We start from the raw sequence: 21,141 nt of genomic DNA on the forward strand, positions 1-21,141 counted from the left end.
CATTGTCTTAAAGAAACAAATAACGAGAAACCTAACTTATCATTGTCTCCATGGTGGACTAACGTTCTGCTAAGCCCCTCCCTAAGGGACTTCTTTGGTCCTTGACGGGAAGAGAGGCCGTCGGCTTCCAACACGAGCTCATGCTTTCATCATTCCTTCATGTCGCTGGTAGGAAAAAACAGAAAGCTATCCAGCTGGACGTGCCACTTAAGAACAAGACCGAGGGACAGGAGATTTATTCAAATATTTAATTGGAGGGAGATACATCTGGAATGAGTTTTATTGGAATTCATAAAAAAAAGAAAAGAAAATACTTCAGTCCATTAAGACTAGTATCAAACGGTTGTCATTATCTGGAAAGGGAAACAGTAATGAATCAACTCAGACGTCCTAAACCTGAGCGGTCTTTACCTACAGCCGGAGACACACTTCTAGTTTATACTTAATATTTTAGTTGGGAATTATTTTCAGCTACTATTTTACAGACAGATCGATACACCCTCAGTAACTTAGTTTCTTTTATTCCTTCTCGCTTCCTCTTAAAAACAAAACAAAACAAAAACAACAAAAACAAAAGTCAAACAAAGAAAGTGGTGGGGCTGAGGGTGTGGCTTAGGAGGAGACAGCTTGTTGAGCATGCAGAAGGCCCTGACCTTGCACAAAGAATTTTAAAAAATTTTTTCTTTAATTAAAAATCCAGACATGGTAGTGAAAATCTGCAACCCCTGAATTTAGGAGACAGAGGTAGGAAGATCAAGAGTTCAAAACCGTCCTGGGCTACCCCAGCCTGTTTCAAAAAGGAAGGGAAGGAGGAGGGGGGAGGAGGAGAGGAGGAAGAGGAGGAGGAGGAGGGGGAGGGGGAGGAGGAGGAGGAGGAGGAGGAGGGGGAGGAAGAGGAGGAGGAGGAGGAGGAGGAGGAGGAGGAGGGAGAGGGAAATAGGGCTATTTTTCAAAATATAATTCCTGCTGAGATGGGCTGGGCAGAAGGAACGCAGGTGGCATTTGGCAACGAGATCTTACATGAAGTGAGAGATACCGAATTTGTCTTTAGATGTCAACATAGATCCCATTGATCAAGTAGTCAAGTCTTGAATAGCGTTTCCTACGGAGGGATTCAACCAGCATCCTACCCAAGAGGACGAGGCCTATTACCAGAAACAAAACACCGAAGAGGAGGGTCCCAATGAGAAGCCATTTCTCAAATGAAAGGCCATGCCGGGTGTTTGGACCCCTGTTCCGTGGTATGCTGCCTACACTGATCCTCCCGTTCTCCCAGGGGGCAGTCTTGTTTATAACGGAAGACTCTGAGGTTGACAAAGAAGTGGCAGCAGGGCGCTTCCCATGCCTCGTGTCTGAAGTTAGCTTGGAGCCTCCTCGAAAGGGCACTGTTTTGAAGATGCCTTTCGAGTCTGTATGTGCTTGAAGGATGGTCGTCAAAGCTGCCTGGGGTGAAACCACGGGTATAAAACCTGTAGACACGGGGACTGCTGGAGACTCCGAGGTCACAGTGGTTACGTGTGGAACTGTGGTGGCGTCCTTCGGCCGTGAAGTCTTAGGTGTCACTGAAATGCTGGCCAGCAGAAGTGCAGGTTTCAGGGTGGCAGAGACGTTACTACCGCGGGGAGCCACAGTGGGAAATGGAGGCGTTTTAGGGAGCAGGTGAACCATGTTTAGTTCTGAGGGAAGCTGTAAGCTCTGAGAATGGTTTTTCCCTTCATAGGAAGGGGGCTGCGTGCTTGCGTCATCAACCTGGATGTATTTCTGCAAGTGCAGGGAGGTTGTGGACTTCGGAGAAGATAAGTCTCTCCAAAACAGGCCGGTGGGCTTTGGGTAGCCTGCTGGGGGAGGGACCCCAGGGGTGACTCCTGGTAAGGCGTGGCCAAGTAAGAGAGACTCCTCTTGTGTTAACTTTTGGAGTGATGAATTAGCTCTGGTCAGTGGAACATCTGAAAGTATAAAGAAAATCAAAGAGTTAAAATGTCCATGCTGGGCATTTGTAAAATACAAATGTTTACTGTGTCCCCAGACTTGACTCATGATGCGCATGCTGGTTGGCTGGTCGTTGCTGTTTTGTCCATTTATAGAAGCCAGAGTCATCTGGGAAGGGGAGCCTCAACTGGGATGATGCCTCCATCAGATTGGCCTGCAGACAAGTCTTTCAAGGCATTTTCTTGGTTAGCCATTGATGTGGGCAGACTTGGCCCACTGTGGGTGGTGCCACCTCTGGGCAGATGGTCCTGGGTTGTATGAAAAAGCAGGTTAAACCAGCCATGGAAAGCAAGCCTGTAAGCAGCCTTCCCTCAAGATGTCTGCACGGGTTCCTTCTTTTGGCTTCTTCCCTCAGTGATAGACTGGGATAGGGATATATGCCAAATAAACCCTTTCCACCCCGAATTGTTTCTGGTCAGTGTTTTATCACAGAAATAGAAAACAAACTAAGATGGACTAATAACTCTTTCCCTCCCCCCTTCCCTCTCTCTGTCTCTCTCTGTCTCTTCTGTCTGTCTCTCTCTTTCTCTGTGTGTGTGTGCACGCCTGTGCACATGTGTGTATACACTTGTGCATACATGCTGGAAAATGAACGCAAGGCCATCCTGTATGTATTAAGCATGCACAGTATAACTGAACCACACCCCAGATATTTCATCAAATCATGTATAAAATAGAAAAGTCCACACTGTTGGGTATCACAACAGTGTCTCTTTACCCCACGGTGTCCTTTATTTCTATCCCAGTAGGACAGAAGAAAAGAGACAGTGGGATTGGGGTTCCCAAGCTGACTGAGGAATCGATGGGAACAGCAGGGAGGCTGAGAGAAGCACCCTGTAGAAGGCAGGAGGGTTAGGGAGAGAAACATGGCCAAGGAGGCTGGGAGAAGCAGGAGTGGTAGGGAGAGAAAGATACAGGGGTTGAGGCAGGGCGGGTTGGGCCCCGATGGTCTGAACAGGATGAGGAGTGGAGGACAAAAATGCTATGTGAGGCAAGCTCCCGGCTAACTGCCAATGGGACAGGTAATCATGGAGACAGATGTTCTGGCCTGGGCATGGGACAGGTGAGAAAGAGTGAGAGAGGCCTTGGGAGCAGAACTACGACAGGCCTTGACCAGTGAGGATGGTTTGACAGAAACAGGGAGGAGTGGGCTTCAGGATCTGGTCTCCTTAAGGAGCCAAAGAGATAGCACAAGGCAAATGGCATTTTCCAAATAAAGTCAGGGGTGGGCGGTTCAGAGCGTTATCAGAAGAGGAAGGCTATCCAGAGGCTTGGACTTGCAAAACTTGGAGTTAATGGAGCAGATGCCTTAGGTTATGTCACTGATGTTTGAAACCACAGTGCCCGCGCTGGTTATGACGGGTAGGACCATTCAGCCCGGCTCCCAGGGAACAATGGGGGGGGGGGTTGCTCAGCCACACGCAGCTGTTTACCACAGTTCAAACCCGAAAAGCTTGTTAAAGAAACCAAGTGCAGTGAGAGATAATTTGAATTGCTCAGTATTAACGGTGGCCGTTTTGATAGGATTAGACCCGCAGGTCGAGGCTGGGAGTGTAGGTTGGTAATGCATTTGCCCAGCAGACACGAAGTCCCGGGCTCAACCCTCAGTATCACATAAACTGGGCACCCAGGAGGCGGAGGCAGGAGGATCAGATGTTCAAAGCCATCCTCTGCCATACAGAGAGGTCAAGGCCACCTGGGGGAGTACATAATAAATACCCCATCTCAAAAAAAAAAAAAAAAAAGAAGAAGAAGAAGAAGAAGAAGAAGAAGAAGAAGAAGGAGGAGGACCAGGCAGAAAAAAAAGAGTCAGAAAGAACTGGGGGGAAAAAACAGGAGGTGTCACCCTCTTCTTAATGTCCCTCCATGTCCATTTCTAAAGTAGACCTCATATGATTGATTAATAGATCCAAAGGCAACCGAAGAGGTCTGATTGCTTGGGAGTGTCCACGAATCCTCATACCTTCCCATGGTTCTTTATTACTTACTGTTATTATTATCTTTTAATATTTTAAACGTTTATTTATTGGGAGATGGAGGAAGGGACCCAGCCTGTGTGCATGGAGGTCAGAAGATAACTTGCAGAAGCCTGTTCTCTCCTTGTACCACGTGGGTCCCGGGGAATCAGACTCAGGCTATCGGGGCCTAGCTGCTGGTGCCCGTACCCTCTGAGTCATCTCGCTGGCCCTTTTTCGTTTGTTTGGGACAGTCTTAGGTCACTCGAGCTACTCTCGAATTTGATATGGAGTCGAGGCTGGCCATGAGCTCCTGATCCACAAGCCTCCACCCCGATGGCAGTATAGAAATGCATCATCTCGCCAGGCTACAATAACCTTTAAGAGTCAATTAATTAATCTAGGACAGGGTTTAACATCCAAGCTGAGCCTGCTACCTACCTCCGTGTGCTGTGCAAGCTGGGAATGAAGTTTATATTTTTAAGTGGCTGGAATTAACCAAGAGAAAACCATATGCCATTTGATTTTGCTGCTCTTCAATTCAAAGTTTTACTGGTGTCTGGCATGTTCACATGTATACCATGTATACAGTCGCTGTGGCAGCTTCTATATGGTTAGGGCAATGGCTGAATAGATATAACTGGTTGCACACGGCCAGAGTGCTCCAACCCAGGCCTCCCAAACCTAGCTACTATTTGATACAAGACAGAAAAGCTGTCAGATGCACGCTCTAGGCTACTGTGCTCTGCTCAGAAATAGAGGTAGGGGCTGGCTGTGGTGCTGGTGCCTGTGATACCAGCACCTGGGAAGGAGAAAGGTCAAGGGTTTACAGTCACCCTCAGCTATAAAACGAGTTCAAGACCAGCCTGGTTTACAGAGACTGTCTAAACCATGTCACTTCTCCCCATACCCCCAAAATCTGGATACTTCAGCTTCCTTTTTCCTCCCACACAGACAGATCTCTCTCTCTCTCTCTCTCTCTCTCTCTCTCTCTCTCAATTTCTTCTATTTATTTATCTATCTATCTATCTATCTATGATGTCACATACATAGCATCACCAACTGTATCATAAGGTATTTAGTAAAAATGATGGGGACTGGAGAGATGGCTCAGTGGTTAAGAGCACTGACTGCTCTTCCAGAGGTCCTGAGTTCAATTCTCGGCAACCACATGGTGGCTCACAACCATCTGTAATGGGATCTGATGCCCTCTTCTGGTGTGTCTGAAGACAGCTACAGTGTAATTATAATAAGTAAATAAATAAATAAATAAATAATCTTTAAAAAAATAATGACACAGGGGCTGGGAGTGTAGCTTATAGTATACCCCAGGCCCCAGGGAGGATCCACATGATCACACACAAAAGAAACAAATATACCTTTAAAATAGGGGGGGTCAGCTAGATGGTTCAACAGGGCTGCCAAGATGTTAATTCTGACCTGAGAATTCTGAGTTCAGTCCCCTGAGCCTACATAATAGAGAACCAACTCCCACAAGTTGTCCTCTGACCTCTACACTATCACTACGGTGAATATGGCTACCTACATCCCCCCCACACACTCTCACACACTCCCACACACTCAAACACACACTCACATGCACTCACTCACACTCACACCCACACCCAAGCACAACTCACACACACCCACAAACTCACACACACTCACAAGTACCCGCACCCCCACACACGGTTACACACACAGTCACACACACACACTAAAATAAAGTATCATAATAAAGCATTTAAATACTATTCTAAAATAAAAAAGAACTAGGGGAGAGGGGAGAGAGAGAAAACAAGACCATTTAGTTTGTGGTTATATCCATCGACAAGAATGACCAAAACAGCTGTTTGCTTTCTCGAGCATGTGAGCTCAGCTCTAATGAAAAGCAAGCGCTAGTCGCTAGTCGGGTTTGATAAGATACAAGTGTTGGCAAGGAGCCCGGAACCTCACAGAACCTCCACACCTGCTCCTCTCACCTCGCCCACTGCTGTTTGCACTGGGCAGGGCTTCTCTCTGGGGCTTAGGAAACAGCCCTGGGCCTTAAACTCTTCTTTAGAGTTTCATTTTTCAAGGGATTTCGCTGGGTTGAAAAAAAAAATCAGGGGCTATTTCTTGGAAACCAGCTAAGCAAATAGGTTTCCAATTTATTGGATTTCTGAATCCTCCCATTCTTACAGAGCTTGGTAAAAAGATATATTGCAAAACTATTAAAGACAGATGAATGTTAAGCTGCAGGGCTTTTGTGGACTGAGCAGAGTCCGCTGTCATCCTTCAAAGTGTCAGTCTGTAAATATTAGTCAGTTGGTTACAGGAAATAAAAGTTCCTTCAGAAACAAACCCCCAAACAGATACTTACATTTCAGTTCAGTTCAAACAGGATAATTTATGATCAATGGAAGAACTCAGCCCATAAACACGAGTAGATTTATAAATAGAATTAAGAACATAACTCGTATACATCCTGCAGGAATAAACAGTCCTCTGCATGTGTCCAGGATCTGCTGTCACTGCCGGGAACCGTCCTTCAACCTGCTCTGTGCTCATGATGCCCCCTGGTGGCTATCGCCAGAACAGCTTGATTCCGGTTCCTCCACCTTATTTGTCCTTAAAATGTTCCTACATAGACCCGCTTTCCTTTCCTCTTGTCTCCATTGGCCAGCATCTTTTTCTTTCATACACTATAAAAACACCAACTCTACAGAAGTATTATGGAAATTAGAAAACTTAATCTTCAGTTAGAATTTATATCACCATAGTGGACCATTCAAACAATCTGTGCTTTTCGCACCCATTTAAGAAAGTGTTTGGCACATTGGATTTCCCTGGTTCTGGAACAAAATTCAGGCAGAACCCCTGAGCCCCGACACACACCCACACACCCACACACCCACACCCACACCCACCCACACACACACACCCCCCACACACACGTACACACTCAAGAGACAAATCACACATCCCAGTGCTCCAGATAGTTCATTCCACAAAGCACCTCAGTTTAACAGGCAAGAGAGAACACTTCATTCTACTCTACTTCCTGACTCTGACACTGCTGTCCTCAGAATCAGCCAATTCACAAATGGTGGCCCCACCCATGTAGGTGTTCAAAAACTGGACCTCCGTTTCCTTGTGTCCATTTTCCTGGCCACCAGCGAGCTTTGCGATCTTACCTCTTTCTATCTCCTTTAACCTCCCCTGGCCATCTTCTGCCTATATCTTCCTTCCCAAGCAACCAGTTTTTCCATTTTCCCACTCCTGGGGCCTCAGGGTGGTTCCAAAAGGAGACACCAGTGGACTTTAAGAAGTCTCTTTAAAGACATCACGGAAGCACACAGCCTGAGTCTCAGCATCCTGGAGACAGAGGTAGGCAGACCTCTCTGAGTTCAAGGCCAGGCTAGACTGCATAGCAAGTTTCAGGTTTGCCAACACTGGATCAGGAAGAGGCCCTGTCTTACAAAAAAGACAAAAGCAAAACAAATGACTTGGGCAAGCAATTGGGCTTAGAGGCTATGGGCAACATCTCCAGATGCTATTACAGGAAAATATATTTTAGTTTAATGAATTTCGAATCATGAAATATTTATGAACTTTTTTTGATACTTAAGACTGTTACAGGAAATCTTGTGCAGGAGCCAAATAATTTAGTCACAGAAGAAAGAGAACAGTGCCTTTCTTACCTCTGAAGAGCCTGTAGCTCACAAGGCCCTTGGCTGGCTTCAGTGGACAGGCGTCCTCACTGGGACAGAAAAACAGGTAACAGTTGGGCTGTCTGTCTGTCTTCCGGGTGTCGAAGATCATCAAATTACATGACTTGTCCCCTGCAATGAAAGGCTGGTAAGCCCAAGTTTGGAATAGAACTTTTTAGACTAGAGCAAGATGGAGGAACTGTATTTACTGCAGAGTACCTCTGCTCACTTTGCTCTTGGCTGCCTCTTCAGATCATTCCCTTCTCCTGAGTTTAATGATGCTTGATTGGCTCTAGAAACATGAATTAGAAATCTCAAAGGAGGGCAGGAGAGATGGCTCAGAGGTTAAGAGCACTGACTGCTCTCCCAGGGGTCCTGAGTTCAAATCCCAGCAACCACATGGTGACTCACAGCCATCTGTAATGGGATCTGGTGCCCTCTTCTGGTGTGTCTGAGGACAGCTACAGTGCACTCACATAAAATAAATAAATCTTTTTAAAAAAATCTTGGAAAAGCCATTTTTTCAACTTATAATTTTATTATTATCTGTTTTATGCGTATGGGTGTTCTGCCTGCCTGCATATCTGTGCGCCGTGTGCATGCAGTGCTCGCAGAAGCCAGAAGAGGGCATCAGATCTTCTAGGACTGGCGTTACCGGTGGTCGTGAACATCATGTGGTTGCTGGGAGTCGAGCCTGGGTCCTCCGGAAGAGTACCCAGTGCTCTTAGCCACTGAGCTTCCCAAATCAATTTTTTAGCTGCCCGTTTCGTTCTCCAGAGATAAATCCTCCAGTTATTAAGATGTCCTTTAGGAGCTAGGGCTTAGAATGACACTCCCAATTATCTGGAGCTCCAGTCCTAGAGGATCTGATGTCATCTTCTGACCTCCTTGGTAACAAGCACACAGATGATGAACACACATATGTGTAGGCAAACCACCCAGACAGACGCATAAGATAAAAATAAGTCTAAAAAAAAAAAACCCCAAACCCAGCAGTAAGAGATATGTTTTAGCTAGGTGTGTTGGTATGGTCTTGAGGTAATCCTCAGGATGCAGGAGGTGGGGCTGGAGGAGCGGGAGTTCAAGCCCATCCTCAGCTATGTAATGAGTTTCAGGCTGGTCTGGCTATAAGAGATCCTATGTCAAAATACCAGACTCTGCTCTTCCTTTTCTGACAAGGTAATACCCACAGCAGCATTGGTGAAGGTTAATGTCACTGTCAACCTGATAGGTTTGAGATGCATGTAGGAGTCAGTGAAGCACCCTCCTATCGGGGGTAGGGGGTGGGGGGTGGGGAATGGGAGGTGGGGGCAGGGTGGTCCTTCCAGGAAGGATTAACTCAGTGGTTAAGACCTGTCTTGACTGTGGGTGACATTGTCCCTTAGGCTGGGAACAAGAATAAGGAGGAACCAAAATTGGGGGTGGGGATGGGGGAGCAGGAGAAAGATAGCTTGGATGGTGGCCACAGCAGGAGGGTCAGGAGTTCAGGGCCATCATGGCTACCTATTGAATCTGAGGCTAACATGAGCTATATAATACCCTGCCTGAAGCAAAAGCTAAGCACAGTTGTACATCCTGTAATCTCAGTACTCAGGAGGCAGAGGCAGGAGGGTCATCACAAGTTCAAGGGCAGTCGAGGCTATACCGGGAAACCCAGTCTCAAAAAACTGAACAAACAAACAAAACTCCCCCAAAACCCAATTTATATAAGACAGAAATATTATCTGTGAGGACTGAATGCCGGCTGTGTGGATGTTTTCTGACAACACAGAAAACCAGATATTTGTCCTCAATTCCAAGAACAGGGGTTTTCAGGCCTTTATTTTACAGTGAAATACTCATATCTTTGCCACCCGTGGATCTCGGTTTTAAACTTTCTCCTCATTTATTCTGGAGCCAAAACTGCGGTTTTAAGATACCTCGACAATCTGACAATAGTCATAGACTGTAGGAAAATGCACATTAACACAAAGACACAAAATCTCGCCTGTGATTGGGGGTTTGTGGACCTACTACGAGCCTAAAAGAAGACCATGCTGGGTCCCTTCTCCCATCATTTGACAAAATAACTGATGTAAACAACCCAGGGGAGGAAAGCCCTGTCGGGAGCCCACAGTGCCGGAGGCCTCACTCTAGGCAGGCATCCCGGGTGGTGTGGAACTTGTGATTCTCCTGAGAGCTGGGATGTCCGGAATTCATACGTGCTCACCTCTCTCTCTCTCACTCAATGGTTATCTCAGCAATCCAAAGATCAGCACTTTAACCCCAGAGCTATCGAGGCTTCTCGCAGCTGCTCGGATTACAAATGCTAATTACGTTCCCCCCAAAACTGTTTAGTGAGAGGGTCTGCTGTAGCTTCTGGGAGCCTGCCCTCAGTTGGTCAATAAAGATGGCGGCAGCTGGGAAGGACAGAAAGAGGTGGGATTTTAGGATTTTCTGGGCTTGGGACGGGGAGGAGAGGAAGAAAGGATCCATCATGCTTTAAGAGAGTGTGGAGAGAGGAGAGACACAGAGGCTGCCATGGGGTAGAGAAGCAAGGAGGGGGCCCTGGGCTCTGGGCCAAGTAAGCCTGGCCCAGAGGGCGGCGCACATGGGACCGAAATGGCCAAGATGGAGCATAGAAATTAATAAGTAGTAACTCGGAGTTGTCGGTTGGGGGCGGAGGTGGATTCTAACAACACAGAGGCTAGGCAGTCGTCCAGCTATTGATCTGCTTTAGACATATTAAAATACAAAGACCGCGTGTGTGCCTTTCATTCCGGAACATAAACTACTGTGGCCGGCAGCAACCCCACAGGATTTATTAATAAATATTAATTCAACAGCCTCTATGCGGACATTTACAGTAAAAAAAAAGTAGACATTTAAGTTAAATCACTATGCTCTCTATAAACCATAGCGCCACAAAGCGTACCACTCAATTTGAGGTCATCAAAGGGCTACGTCCGATGGGCATCTACCACAGGGTCTCCTCCCACACCAGTTCTCCAAACCCCAGACAACAGCGGGATATCCTGCAATTCAGTTCAACCCACTTCTGGATCCAACCTGCTGGGCTTAGCACCAGGCTCCATAGGTTACGGGTTTCATCCTGCCAGCCTCCGGTCCTCTCAGAAGCCAGTGGCAGGTGGCAGGTTCGGGTTACCTGAACTCTGACTGGACGACTAGTTCAGAGCTTGCCACAACCCTGCCTCTCCCATCTGATAATTTGCTGGTATGACCCAACTCAAGGAGTCGTTATATTTACAATTACACTGTAAGACGAAGGATATAATTTGCTTTTGCACATGCGTGGCTCTCAAATTCCGGGGTCTTCCTTGTATAAAATAAAAAGGGTACAGGCGAACAGTTGGATAAAGGGGGACATAAGGGAAGGTCTAGAAGGGTCACGAGCGCGGAAGCTCCTGTCCTCCTGGAACTGGGGTATGCTACCCTCGGACTACACAAACGCACTCACCTACCTACCTTAGCAGCTCCCCTAACGTCATTCTTTGGGGACCTATGTGACAGCTACTGCACAGGTATAATCGATGTAAGTCAGTGGCCCTTTGGGTCCTCCCTGGAGACTAGGGCACAGGGCTGAATGTTCCAGGCTTCTGACCAGGGTTTGCTTTTTCTGATGACCAGCGACATCTAGAACATTCTGTGGACCTGTTAGGCAGTCTCAATCAGCACACGTGAGTTAGAGTTGAACCAGACTTATGAAAACAAGACTTGCGCCGGTCACTCATACATTCCAAGGGTTTAGGAGTTAGCTCAGTGCCACCAACACAGGACGGCCTGTGTACGCTATACCAGATACTCAGAGGGCTGATGTAGGAGAATCACATGGACAAGGCCTGGGTGGGCTACAGAATGGGTTTTAAGGCAGCCTGACAATTTAGTGAGACCCTGTCTCAATTGTAGTGCCATATTGGATTTGGGCCTGGCTGCTTTGTAACTGCATGGCCACAGTTAAGAAGTCAGGGATTGTTGGACAGAGGCCTCTCCCATGTATTTACGGCACAGGAAGAAAAGACCAAGTAGTAACACCCGGTGTCTCCACTGCATGACCTCTGCTGAGCCCGGCTGATGCGTGTGGAACTGACACACCTGGACCACACCTGGGAGGTGGTCAATTTACTTCTGCCTTTTGCTTCCTCAGCCTTTATCCTTGAGATTTAGGCTGCTCTTCTGGGATTTCTCCCGAATTAATTCAGGTCTCGTAGTTGGTCTTTTGTTACCGAAGTCACGAGCCAGGTAGTCAGGAGCCAGGGTTTCCCACTGTGCTTCCCAGTTATTTTCTACCTGGAGACTTGGGTATATAAGTGGTGAATAAAGCTACAGGAGACTCTTCCTCCTTCCTCACTCTCACTCTTCTTCCTCACTCTCACTCTTCCTTCCACTCTTCCTCTGTCTCTCTCTCTCTTCCTCTCTTCCTCTCCTGGCTTGACATGATAACGTGTGTGTGTGTATGTGTGTTTCTTTCATCCCGTAGGCTTTCACCCGATTCTCGGTACTGTGTCGGTGCTGGCGCCGACACTCAATGAAAAAGTTAAAAGAGCAGGGCTGGAAAGATGCTGCTTTCACAGAGGACCCTGGTTCCCAGCACTCAAAAGGCAGCTCACCTGTTACAGTTTCAGGGGATCTGTCGCCCTCTACTGGCCTCCACTGGTACTGCATGCACTGGGCAAATACACATAAACAATAAAAATAAATCTTTTTTTAAGTAAAAAGAAGGCTGAGGGGAAAAGAGCTGGGTGGGGAAGAGCTGAGGGGGAGAGCTCTTACCGAGCATATTGCTTCATCTGAGGAGATAAAAGCAACATTCACACAAAGACCAGAGACAAAGGCTATGCCTTACGCCACAGTGTCTCACCCAGAGCGGTTTCATGCTTCGGGACAGAGAGACCTTTCTGTCCTATGCACTAACTCTAGCACTTAGCCCAGGTGTGGCATATAACATTGTTTCATGTCCATTTACACCGGGTCCGGTGGAGCAAAACTGAAACATTTAGCTCTGCTTAAAGACAGGCTTCTCAGCTCACTCTGCAGATTTGAAGTCCATGTTTGAATCCATAAACTTGGGTTTTCTTCTGTCATAAAATGTATCGGACTAAATAACTCCCTTCCGGCTACTAAGAATGCTCCTCTGGTGAATGAGCTGCTGGGTAAGCCTTGAGACCTGAGTTTCATCCCTGAACCCATCTAAGGGATATACGGACACACTTATCAGCAACGTTTTAGTACAGCTCTAGGTGGGATGGTGGAACGTACTTGTGGACAATTCCCAGCCTCTGTGTCACTTGTCTTTCTGCTCCACTGAGAATCACTGGTGCAAACTAACCAGCCACACCCTCCAACCCCCTCCACGACAAAGCGCACAGGCCACAGCAAGCTGAGCCACCCACCGGCTATGTCGTGTGTTGAACAGCAGGCACCGATGCAGTCTTCCTGAGCTGCCATGTGTATGGGCTCATTGCCTCTGATGCCTTTGGAAAGCGAAGACTGAATGTCGATGACAACATCCTCCAGGCTCTTGGTGAAGCAGTTCTGACCAGCGGACAGCCTTGGTGTCAGGAAGGAAATGATTACCAATGTGTAAGCCAAACTGTGTCCCCCGAAGAGCATTCTGAACTGTCGCTTCGTCTTGGTCTCTCTTCAAAGACCAAGGATGGACCCTTCTGGTCAAGGATGGACCTTCTGGTCTCGTCTCACCTCAGAAGACTGTACAGATTGTCTTTACTCTAGAAAAAACTGAAAGAAAGAAACAAAGACATCAATGAGCCTTGGGAAGCTGAAGCAGGAGAATCGTCATGAGTCCAAGGTCCACCTGAGCTACATAGTGTGAGTTATAGGCCAGCCTGGGCTACATAGTGAGTTCAGGCCAATCTGGGCTACTGTGTGAGACAGCTCAGCAGGTAAGAATACTTGCCAAGTTTGGATTCTAGCATACTTTTTTTCAAAGATGTATTTATTTATTTTATGTATGTTAGTACACTGTCGCTGTCTTTGGACACACTAGAAGAGGGCATCAGATTCTATTACAGATGGCTTTGAGCCACCCTGTGGTTGCTGGGAATTGAACTCAGGACCTCTAGAAGAAAGTCAGTGCTCTTAACCTCTGAGCCATCTCTCCAGCCCTCTAGCATAATTTTTTCCCTTTTTTTCTTTATTAACTTGGGTGTTTCTTATTTACATTTCGAATGTTATTCCCTTTCCTGGTTTCCCGGCCAACATGCCCCTAACCCCTCCCCCTCCCCTTCTTTATGGGTGTTCCGCTCCCCAACCTCCCCCCATTACCACCCTCCCCCCCAACAATCACGTTCACTGGGGGTTCAGTCTTGGCAGGACCAAGGGCTTCCCCTTCCACTGGTGCTCTTACTAGAATATTCATTGCTACCTATGAGGTTGGAGCCCAGGGTCAGTCCATGTATAGTCTTTGGGTAGTGGCTTAGTCCCTGGAAGCTCTGGTTGGTTGACATTGTTGTTCATATGGGGCCTCGAGCCCCTTCAAGCTCTTCCAGTCCTTTCTCTGATTCCTTCAACGGGGGTCCCCGTTCTCAGTTCAGTGGTTTTTTTAGCATACTTTTTTATGGCTTGCAAACTGTCTATGACTCCAACTGTAAGGGATTCCACACCCTCTTCTGACCTAGGCATAGGTACTGACACAATATACACAGACAGACACATACACACCACCAATAAAGAAAAGTAACCAATTCAGTGTGCACGTGTGTGTGGAGGTCAGACAGAATATGGGCCTTAACCTAGCACTCTCCGGCTTATTCCCTGGAGGCGGACTGGCTTGCTGACACTACTCTCCCCCTGCCTGCCCTACATACAGCGCTGGTGTTGCAGGTTATGGTATGCCTGGCTTTTTATGTGGGAGCGGAGGACTCAAAGTCAGATCTCCTCCAGCTCCAAATGTCTGCTTCTTTAACCTTTCTTTGACCATGATCTCTCTACTGGCTACTTTGCGTGTCAACTTGACACAAGCTGGAGTCATCACAGAAAAAGGAGCCTCAGCTGTGGAAATGCCTTTGTGAGATCCACCTGAAAGGCATTTTCTCAACCAGTGATCAAAGAGGGAGGACCCAGCCCACTGTGGGTGGTGCTATCCCTGGGCTGGTGGTCCTGGGTTCTATAAGAGAGCAAGCTGAGCAAGCCAGGGGAAGCAAGCCAGCAAGTAACATCCCTCCGTGGCCCCTGCATCAGCTCCAGCTTCCTGACCTGCTTGAGTTCCAGTCCTGACTTCCTTTGGTGATGGACAGCCAGTGTAAGCTGAATAAACCCTTTCCTCCCCAACTTGCTTCTTGGTCGTGATGTTTGTGCAGGAATAAAAACCCTGGCTAAGACAGTCTCCTTTGGTAGTCTAAGGAAGCATAGGCCCTATCCTGAGAGAAATGCTCTAAATGTGTAAGACGGGTGGACACAGTGCAGAGCAACGTTACGACACCTGCACAGCACAGCATACTTTAAAACCCACCGGAAGCTGTTCTAGGAATCAGGTTTAGGAGATTTGGGTTGTACTCAGTTGGTGCTGCTCATACAACATCCACTAGGCCCTGGGTTCATTTCCCAGCACGACACAGAGCCTGGTGGCACACACCTACAATTCTAGCCCCCAGGAGGTAAAGAACAAACAGTAGAAGTTCAAGGTCATCCTCCAATACACAGTCAGTTGGAGAAAGCTTGAGATGCAGAAGGCCATGTCTCAAAACCAAACAGGATATATTTGTACCCACAAAATTCTAATGAGAGAAATCAAGGAAAGAAAAAAAAAACCACTCACCAATGATCCTTGAGAAACTGAAGCAGGAGGATCATCATGAGTTCAAGGGCCACCTGGCCTACCTAGTGTGAGTGAGTTATAGGCTAGCCTGGGCTATATAGTGAGTTACAGGCAACCTGGGCTACAGCATGAGATGGCTCAGCAGGTAAGAGCACTTGCCAAGTTTGGATTCTAGCATGGAATCCAATGGAGGGAAAGTCCATGTTTGTGGTAGGAAGATTGTTATTATGGTATCAGTTCTTCCCAATATCATGTATAAATTCAATCCCAGTAAGTTACCCTACGGATAATGACAAAATGCCTTTAACAATTAGATGGACAGCAAAGAGACCTGTAGAGTCAGTCAGCACAATGGAAGGCTAATGTCAGCAAACCAACATCCCTCATTCGGTGTTGGGAGGAAAGCTGCAGTTATCAGAAAAGTGTACTGGCAAAAGAAGGGACCAATAGATCAATGGGAGGGGAGGAAGCCTAAGAGATCGCATATAAAAACACAGATGAGTAGTCTTTGCAAAAGGGCAAAGGCAATTCAAATATAGCATCGGGGGCTCGAGATACAGCTCGGTGCTAAACAGGATCTGCTGTTCTTATAGAGAACTAAAACTTGGTTCCCAGCTCCCACCTTAGGGGCCCCACACACACCTGTAAGCCCAGCACTTTTCTTGCCTTTGCACACACATGTGCATCTTTACATACAGACACTAAAATGAAAATAAACTAGATCTTTAAAAAAAAAAAACGGTGCTAGAACAATGGGATAGACCCATGAAAAAAAGAAATGGAGACACAAACTTTTTACCTTTCACGGCAATGAATGCAAAGTGGATCACTGCCCTAAATGTAAAACACAAACCTATACAGTTCCAGGAAGTAACGGGAGACAAGCCTTCACAGTCTTTGATTAATTAAATGATGTGTTTTAGAAATAATAGCAAAAGCACAATCCTTAAACAAGCTGAATTTTGTTTCACATTTATTTTATCTGTATGGGTGTTTAGCCTGCGCGTCTGTACATGAACCGTGTGCATATGTGGCGCCCACAGATGTCAGAAGAAAGCATTGGCTCTCCCTACAACTGGAACTATGGCTGGTTGTAAGCCCATCGTGTGGGTGCTAGAACCGAACCCAGGTCCTCTGGAAGAACAGGTGCACGCAAGTGCTGAGCTATGTCTCCAGCCCCTGGCGTTCTACTTAATTAAAAAAACAAAAAGACAAAAACCCTGCTGCTCTATAAAAGCCACCGTTCTTTCCGTGTGTGTGTGTATGTGTGTGTGCGTGTGCGTGTTACATGTGTGGGTGCACATGCCCGTAGGGCACCGATGTTCAGAATCTTCCTTAACCGCTCTTCCGTTCTCTTCTGAGGCAGGGACTTTTAATCGAACCCAGAGCTTGCTGATGCCGCAAGTCTTTCTACCCAGCTCCGCCAAGGATCCCACCTGTGCCTTTCGAAGGCTGCTCAGCCTTCCCAGCACTTGTGTGGGTTGGGAATCCAAGCTCCAGCTCTCATGTTTGCCTGGCAAGTGCTGAGCTGGCTGGTAAAGGCCTGCCAGCCAAAATGTAGCAAGAGCTCTCAAGAGAAAAACTAAGAAATGGAGCCAGGCACGGTGGTGTCTACCCTGATCTCAGTGCCAGGTGGCAGAGGCAGGCAGACATCTATGAGTGCGAAACCAGCCGAGACACTGCTACGCACCTATGAGAACGGTAAAAAATCTGAGAAAGAGGCAGCACCAAACGCCAACTAGGATCTGGGCCAACAGGAACTCCATTCCTTGCTGGTAGGAACGCAAACTGGTACGGCCACTCTGGAAGAAGTGTAACTGTGCCTTACAAAGCATAAAGGTCATCTCACCACAGAACTCAGCAAGCTGCCCTACGTGTACCTACTCAGAGGCTTTAAAAATGGTGTCGAGAGCCTGGAGAGATAGGAGAGATAGTTCGGCTACTAGGAGTAGATACAGAGTTGTCAAATTCCAGCTCCAAAAGGATCTGACTACCTCTTCTGGCCCCTTCAGGCACCGTGGGCTCATGACACACACACACACACACACACACACACACACACACACACATACACACACCCGCCCCTGCACACATACTTAAAATAAAAGTTTTGAAAAGCTTGTTTCTACACGAAATCTGCACAGAAATGTCTACGGTAGCGTCCTTCAAAATTGCTCACGGCTACAAACAACCTTTCCATAGGCGAATGAATAAATAAAATACATTATATATTTAAATGTTGCTCAGTAATAAAAGGAAATGAAAGCCGGTTGGTGGTGTCACACCTTTAATCCCAGAGGCGGGTGGATCTCTTTGAGTTTGAGGCTAGCCTGGTCTAGAGCAAGTTCCAGGACAGCCTGGACTACACGGAGAAACCCTGTTTTGAAATACTTAAAAATAAAAAGAAAGAAAAGAGGGGAAGGAAGGAAATAAAGAAATAAAGGGAATTATCAAGCCATAGGTGGATAAGGAAAATCTTCAAAAATATATTGCTAAATAAAAGAAGCTAGTATGAACATGTTTGACTCTGAATGTTTCCTGATAGTCTGGAAAAAAAAAAACAAACCAAAATATCAGACCTGGGGCTGGCGAAATGGTTTTGAGGTTAAGAGCATTTGCTGCTCTTCTAGAGGACACAGGTTCTAAAACCAGCACCCATAAGGTAGTTTATGAGGCTCTGCAACTCCAGTTCCAGGGGATTTGATGACCTCTTCTGGCCTCATCAGGAAGTGCATTCAGGGGATGCACAGACATCGGGGAAAGCGAAACACCCACAAACATAAAATAAGGATTTTTTCTTCTTTTGAGACATAGTCTCACTACATAGCCCTGGCTGTCCTGGAGCTTACAATGTAGACCAGACTGGCCCCAAACTCATTGAGATCTGCCTGCCTCTGCCTGCCTTCCGAGTACTGGAATTAAAGGTATGTACCAGCACATTTGGCAAAAATGAAAATTTTGAGACCTTAAAAAAACATCAGAGCTTACCAGTAGGGGAAGAGGGATGGCTAGATGGACTACAGAAGATCCTTTCAACTGTGAGATTATTCTGTAAGATGCTGTAACAGATACATGTCTTTGTATGTCTACTAAGACCCCCCTGAACTATAAAACAGGTCAAGTGAACCCCGAGTGAATAATGAACTTTAAACGAAGTTAGCATACAGACCATTTTATGGTAATAGAACACATGTTTAATACTTCGCTTGTTATTACAGCTTCTGTGTACAAAAAAAAAAATGGGAAGATATATCATTTTCACATGCCAGCCTCTAGGTACTTTATATAGACCATGACCTTAAATCCTCACAAGAAATCCAGAATAGCCCAATCTAGGTTTTAGGTTAGCCTGATCTACTAGTGAACTCCAGGCCAGCCTGAAATACAGTGAGACCTTTACACACACACACACACACACACACACACACACACACACACACACACACAGAGAGAGAGAGAGAGACAGAGAGAGAGACAGAGAGAGAGACAGAGAGAGAGAGACGCAGAGAGAATCCTAATGAGAGAGCCCAGTTTTAATCCCACCTCCAGTTCAAACAACAAAACGTATGTGTCCTTCTTTATTAATAGTAAAAGTGAGTGAAGTATCAATTTTGAAGCAGTGCTGAATATAATCATTTGAGAGATTTGTAATGAATAGCACCTATGAAAAGTATCTGCATCCTAGTGGTGGCAAACCACAGTCGCTGTTCACTCTGCTATGGCCTTGCCTACATTCCTGACGGAAACGCTGCTTTTCAGTTAAAGGATAGGGAAGTGATAAATTTTTCCAAAGTTCACAGACTTCCTGAATTCTATCCATGGAGCCTGGAGACCGGAAAGGAAAGGGAGGAGAGTCTGATACAGTCTGGCCTCAAGCACGAACAGACACCTGAGGTGTTACAAGGAGACTGAGCAGGGGCTGCGCTCTCAATGTCTTCACTCTCAAGAAGTCACAACCGCTCTCTCCCCTGCTCCCCGCCCCCCACCTTTACAGACTACCACACAGCAGGTTGAATAAGGAAAAGGGAAGACAAGGCATAAAACAAGGGAACTTTCCCCTTCCTTTGAGCCACTGCACGCTGCTCCCTGAATGCTTTAGCCTCCCTCTGCAGACAATTGGGAGCTTGTGCCATTTACAGCAGGTGCTTTCAAGCCCGCCTGAGCATCTGTTTGGGGATTCTGCAGCGATAGACTATCCAGGCAGCCCCGCTTTGCCCTAGTCTGGTCCCTAGGGTCGCTTTGGGGTGGTTGCTGGAATTGGGCCCGAGAAAGGAGCGGAGTTGTTCTCAACAGGGGTCGACTCTACCCGAGGCCAGCCAGGAGAGGAAAGAGATGCCTTTACCTGCAAACAAGAGACCCCTGTGGTCCCCGTGGCGCCCGGGCCCAAGGACGGATAGGTCGCCTTTGCAAAGAACGGGCGAAGAGGCACAAGACTCTGGGAAGGATCGCAGGGGATGCTCCGCAGCTCCCGCACCGGCCCCGCAGATTTTGTCGTGACCAAGTTCCTGCTTCCGTCGCAGCGACTGAAAGTTTGCACGGGGGAAGGGCGCGTTCCTGCCCTGCAACCCGGAGCTGCTTCCCAGGCAACATCCAGCCTGACCGCCCCAGCTGGGACGTGTGGCGAGCCTAGCCGCCAGATCCCCAGCACCCAGCACTTTGGGAGCCACTAGAGGGGAAGATCGACTCTCAGGGTCAGCAAGAGTCTGAAACCGCGCTGTCGGGCAGCAGGAGGCCCTGAAGAGCAAACGCACTGGTGCTGATGGGGCGGTCACTCACCCAGGTGTACTCCGGCTCCGCATTCCTGTCCCTCGCTTCACAACCACAGTAAGCAGCCATCGCTGCCTTCTGTTTCAGACAGTTTCTGAAGGCCTGGGAGGCTTGGAATTCTTTGTGTGTACGCAAGGATGACCTTCAACTCCTGATCCTCTTGCCTCTACCTCCAAAGTTCAGGTGTTACAGGGGTGCACCGCCACATTCTATCCAAGGACGCCTTCTTGGTCAAAGTCCACAGAGCATCCTAATTTGGGCGTAATTAGGAGAATCTATTTCCACAAGTGGAGAGCGGGAGGGGCTCAATCACAGCTGGCAGTTCTCCAGCTAATTCTGTAAGGCATCAGGCTTTTTTCCGGGATGTACTGGTTTCTTGTTGCCATGGGTGTTTATTTTGGTTTGTCTTTTGCTATTTTGAGACAGGTTCTCACCAGTCTGGCTTCCAATTCCGTATGTGACTGAGTATGAACTTTGTTTGTTTGTTTAAAGATTTATTTATTTTATTTATACGAGTACACTGTCGCTGTCTTCAGACACACCAGAAGAGGGCATCAGATCTCATTACAGACGGTTGTGAGCCACCATGTGGTTGCTGGAATTGAACTCAGGACCTCTGGAAGAGCAGTCAGTGCTCTTAACCGCTGAGCCATCTCTCCAGCCCGAGTATGAACTTTTAAGTCCTGATCTTCCTGCCTCTACCTCCCAAGTGCAAGGGATTTCAAGTCATGATTTGTTCATGGGTATGGATAATAACTCTGAAAGCAGTGGTGTCTGTCGCAGCTGTTAAAACGCCCCAAACACTTACCACAGTACTCTGGCCTTATAGTGGTTTAGAAGTGTTTAACTAAAGTGTACTTGTTGGCAAATAACTAGAAAATGAGACTAGATGGTAAGGGTAGCACTGACTGCTCCACTTGCTCTTGCTTGCACAGAACCCCAAACGAATAAAAAACCTCATTAA

At 47.1% G+C, this 21,141-nt stretch overlaps 2 protein-coding genes across 4 annotated transcripts in view; one reads left to right on the forward strand and one right to left on the reverse strand.

Annotated features, from left to right (window-relative positions):
* Window positions 1–234: 234 nt before the first annotated feature.
* Mansc1 (MANSC domain containing 1) lies at window positions 235–20,450 on the reverse strand. Of its 2 annotated transcripts, none has more exons than XM_006237538.5 (4): window positions 20,187–20,450; window positions 13,027–13,372; window positions 7,628–7,768; window positions 235–1,946 (listed from the first exon to the last, which is right to left on the reverse strand). In XM_006237538.5, the coding sequence occupies exons 2-4, from the start codon at window positions 13,244–13,246 to the stop codon at window positions 1,048–1,050; spliced, it is 1,260 nt and encodes a 419-aa protein (XP_006237600.1). In that variant the 5' UTR covers window positions 13,247–13,372; window positions 20,187–20,450; the 3' UTR covers window positions 235–1,047. The 2 variants fall into 2 exon arrangements, with proteins under 2 accessions (XP_006237600.1, NP_001103073.1); NM_001109603.3 differs by lacking the exon at window positions 20,187–20,450 and adding an exon at window positions 19,753–19,935.
* Window positions 20,096–21,141, forward strand: part of Borcs5 (BLOC-1 related complex subunit 5) — an 82,311-nt gene continuing 81,265 nt past the window's right edge. For both annotated transcript variants that reach the window (XM_039107905.2, XM_039107907.2), the window contains exon 1: window positions 20,096–20,234. The gene's annotated coding sequence lies outside the window, so the exon portion shown is untranslated. The remainder of the gene's footprint in view (window positions 20,235–21,141) is intronic.

Source organism: Rattus norvegicus, chromosome 4 (genome assembly GCF_036323735.1).
Source record: "Rattus norvegicus strain BN/NHsdMcwi chromosome 4, GRCr8, whole genome shotgun sequence".
Classification (NCBI taxonomy): Eukaryota; Metazoa; Chordata; class Mammalia; order Rodentia; family Muridae; genus Rattus; species Rattus norvegicus.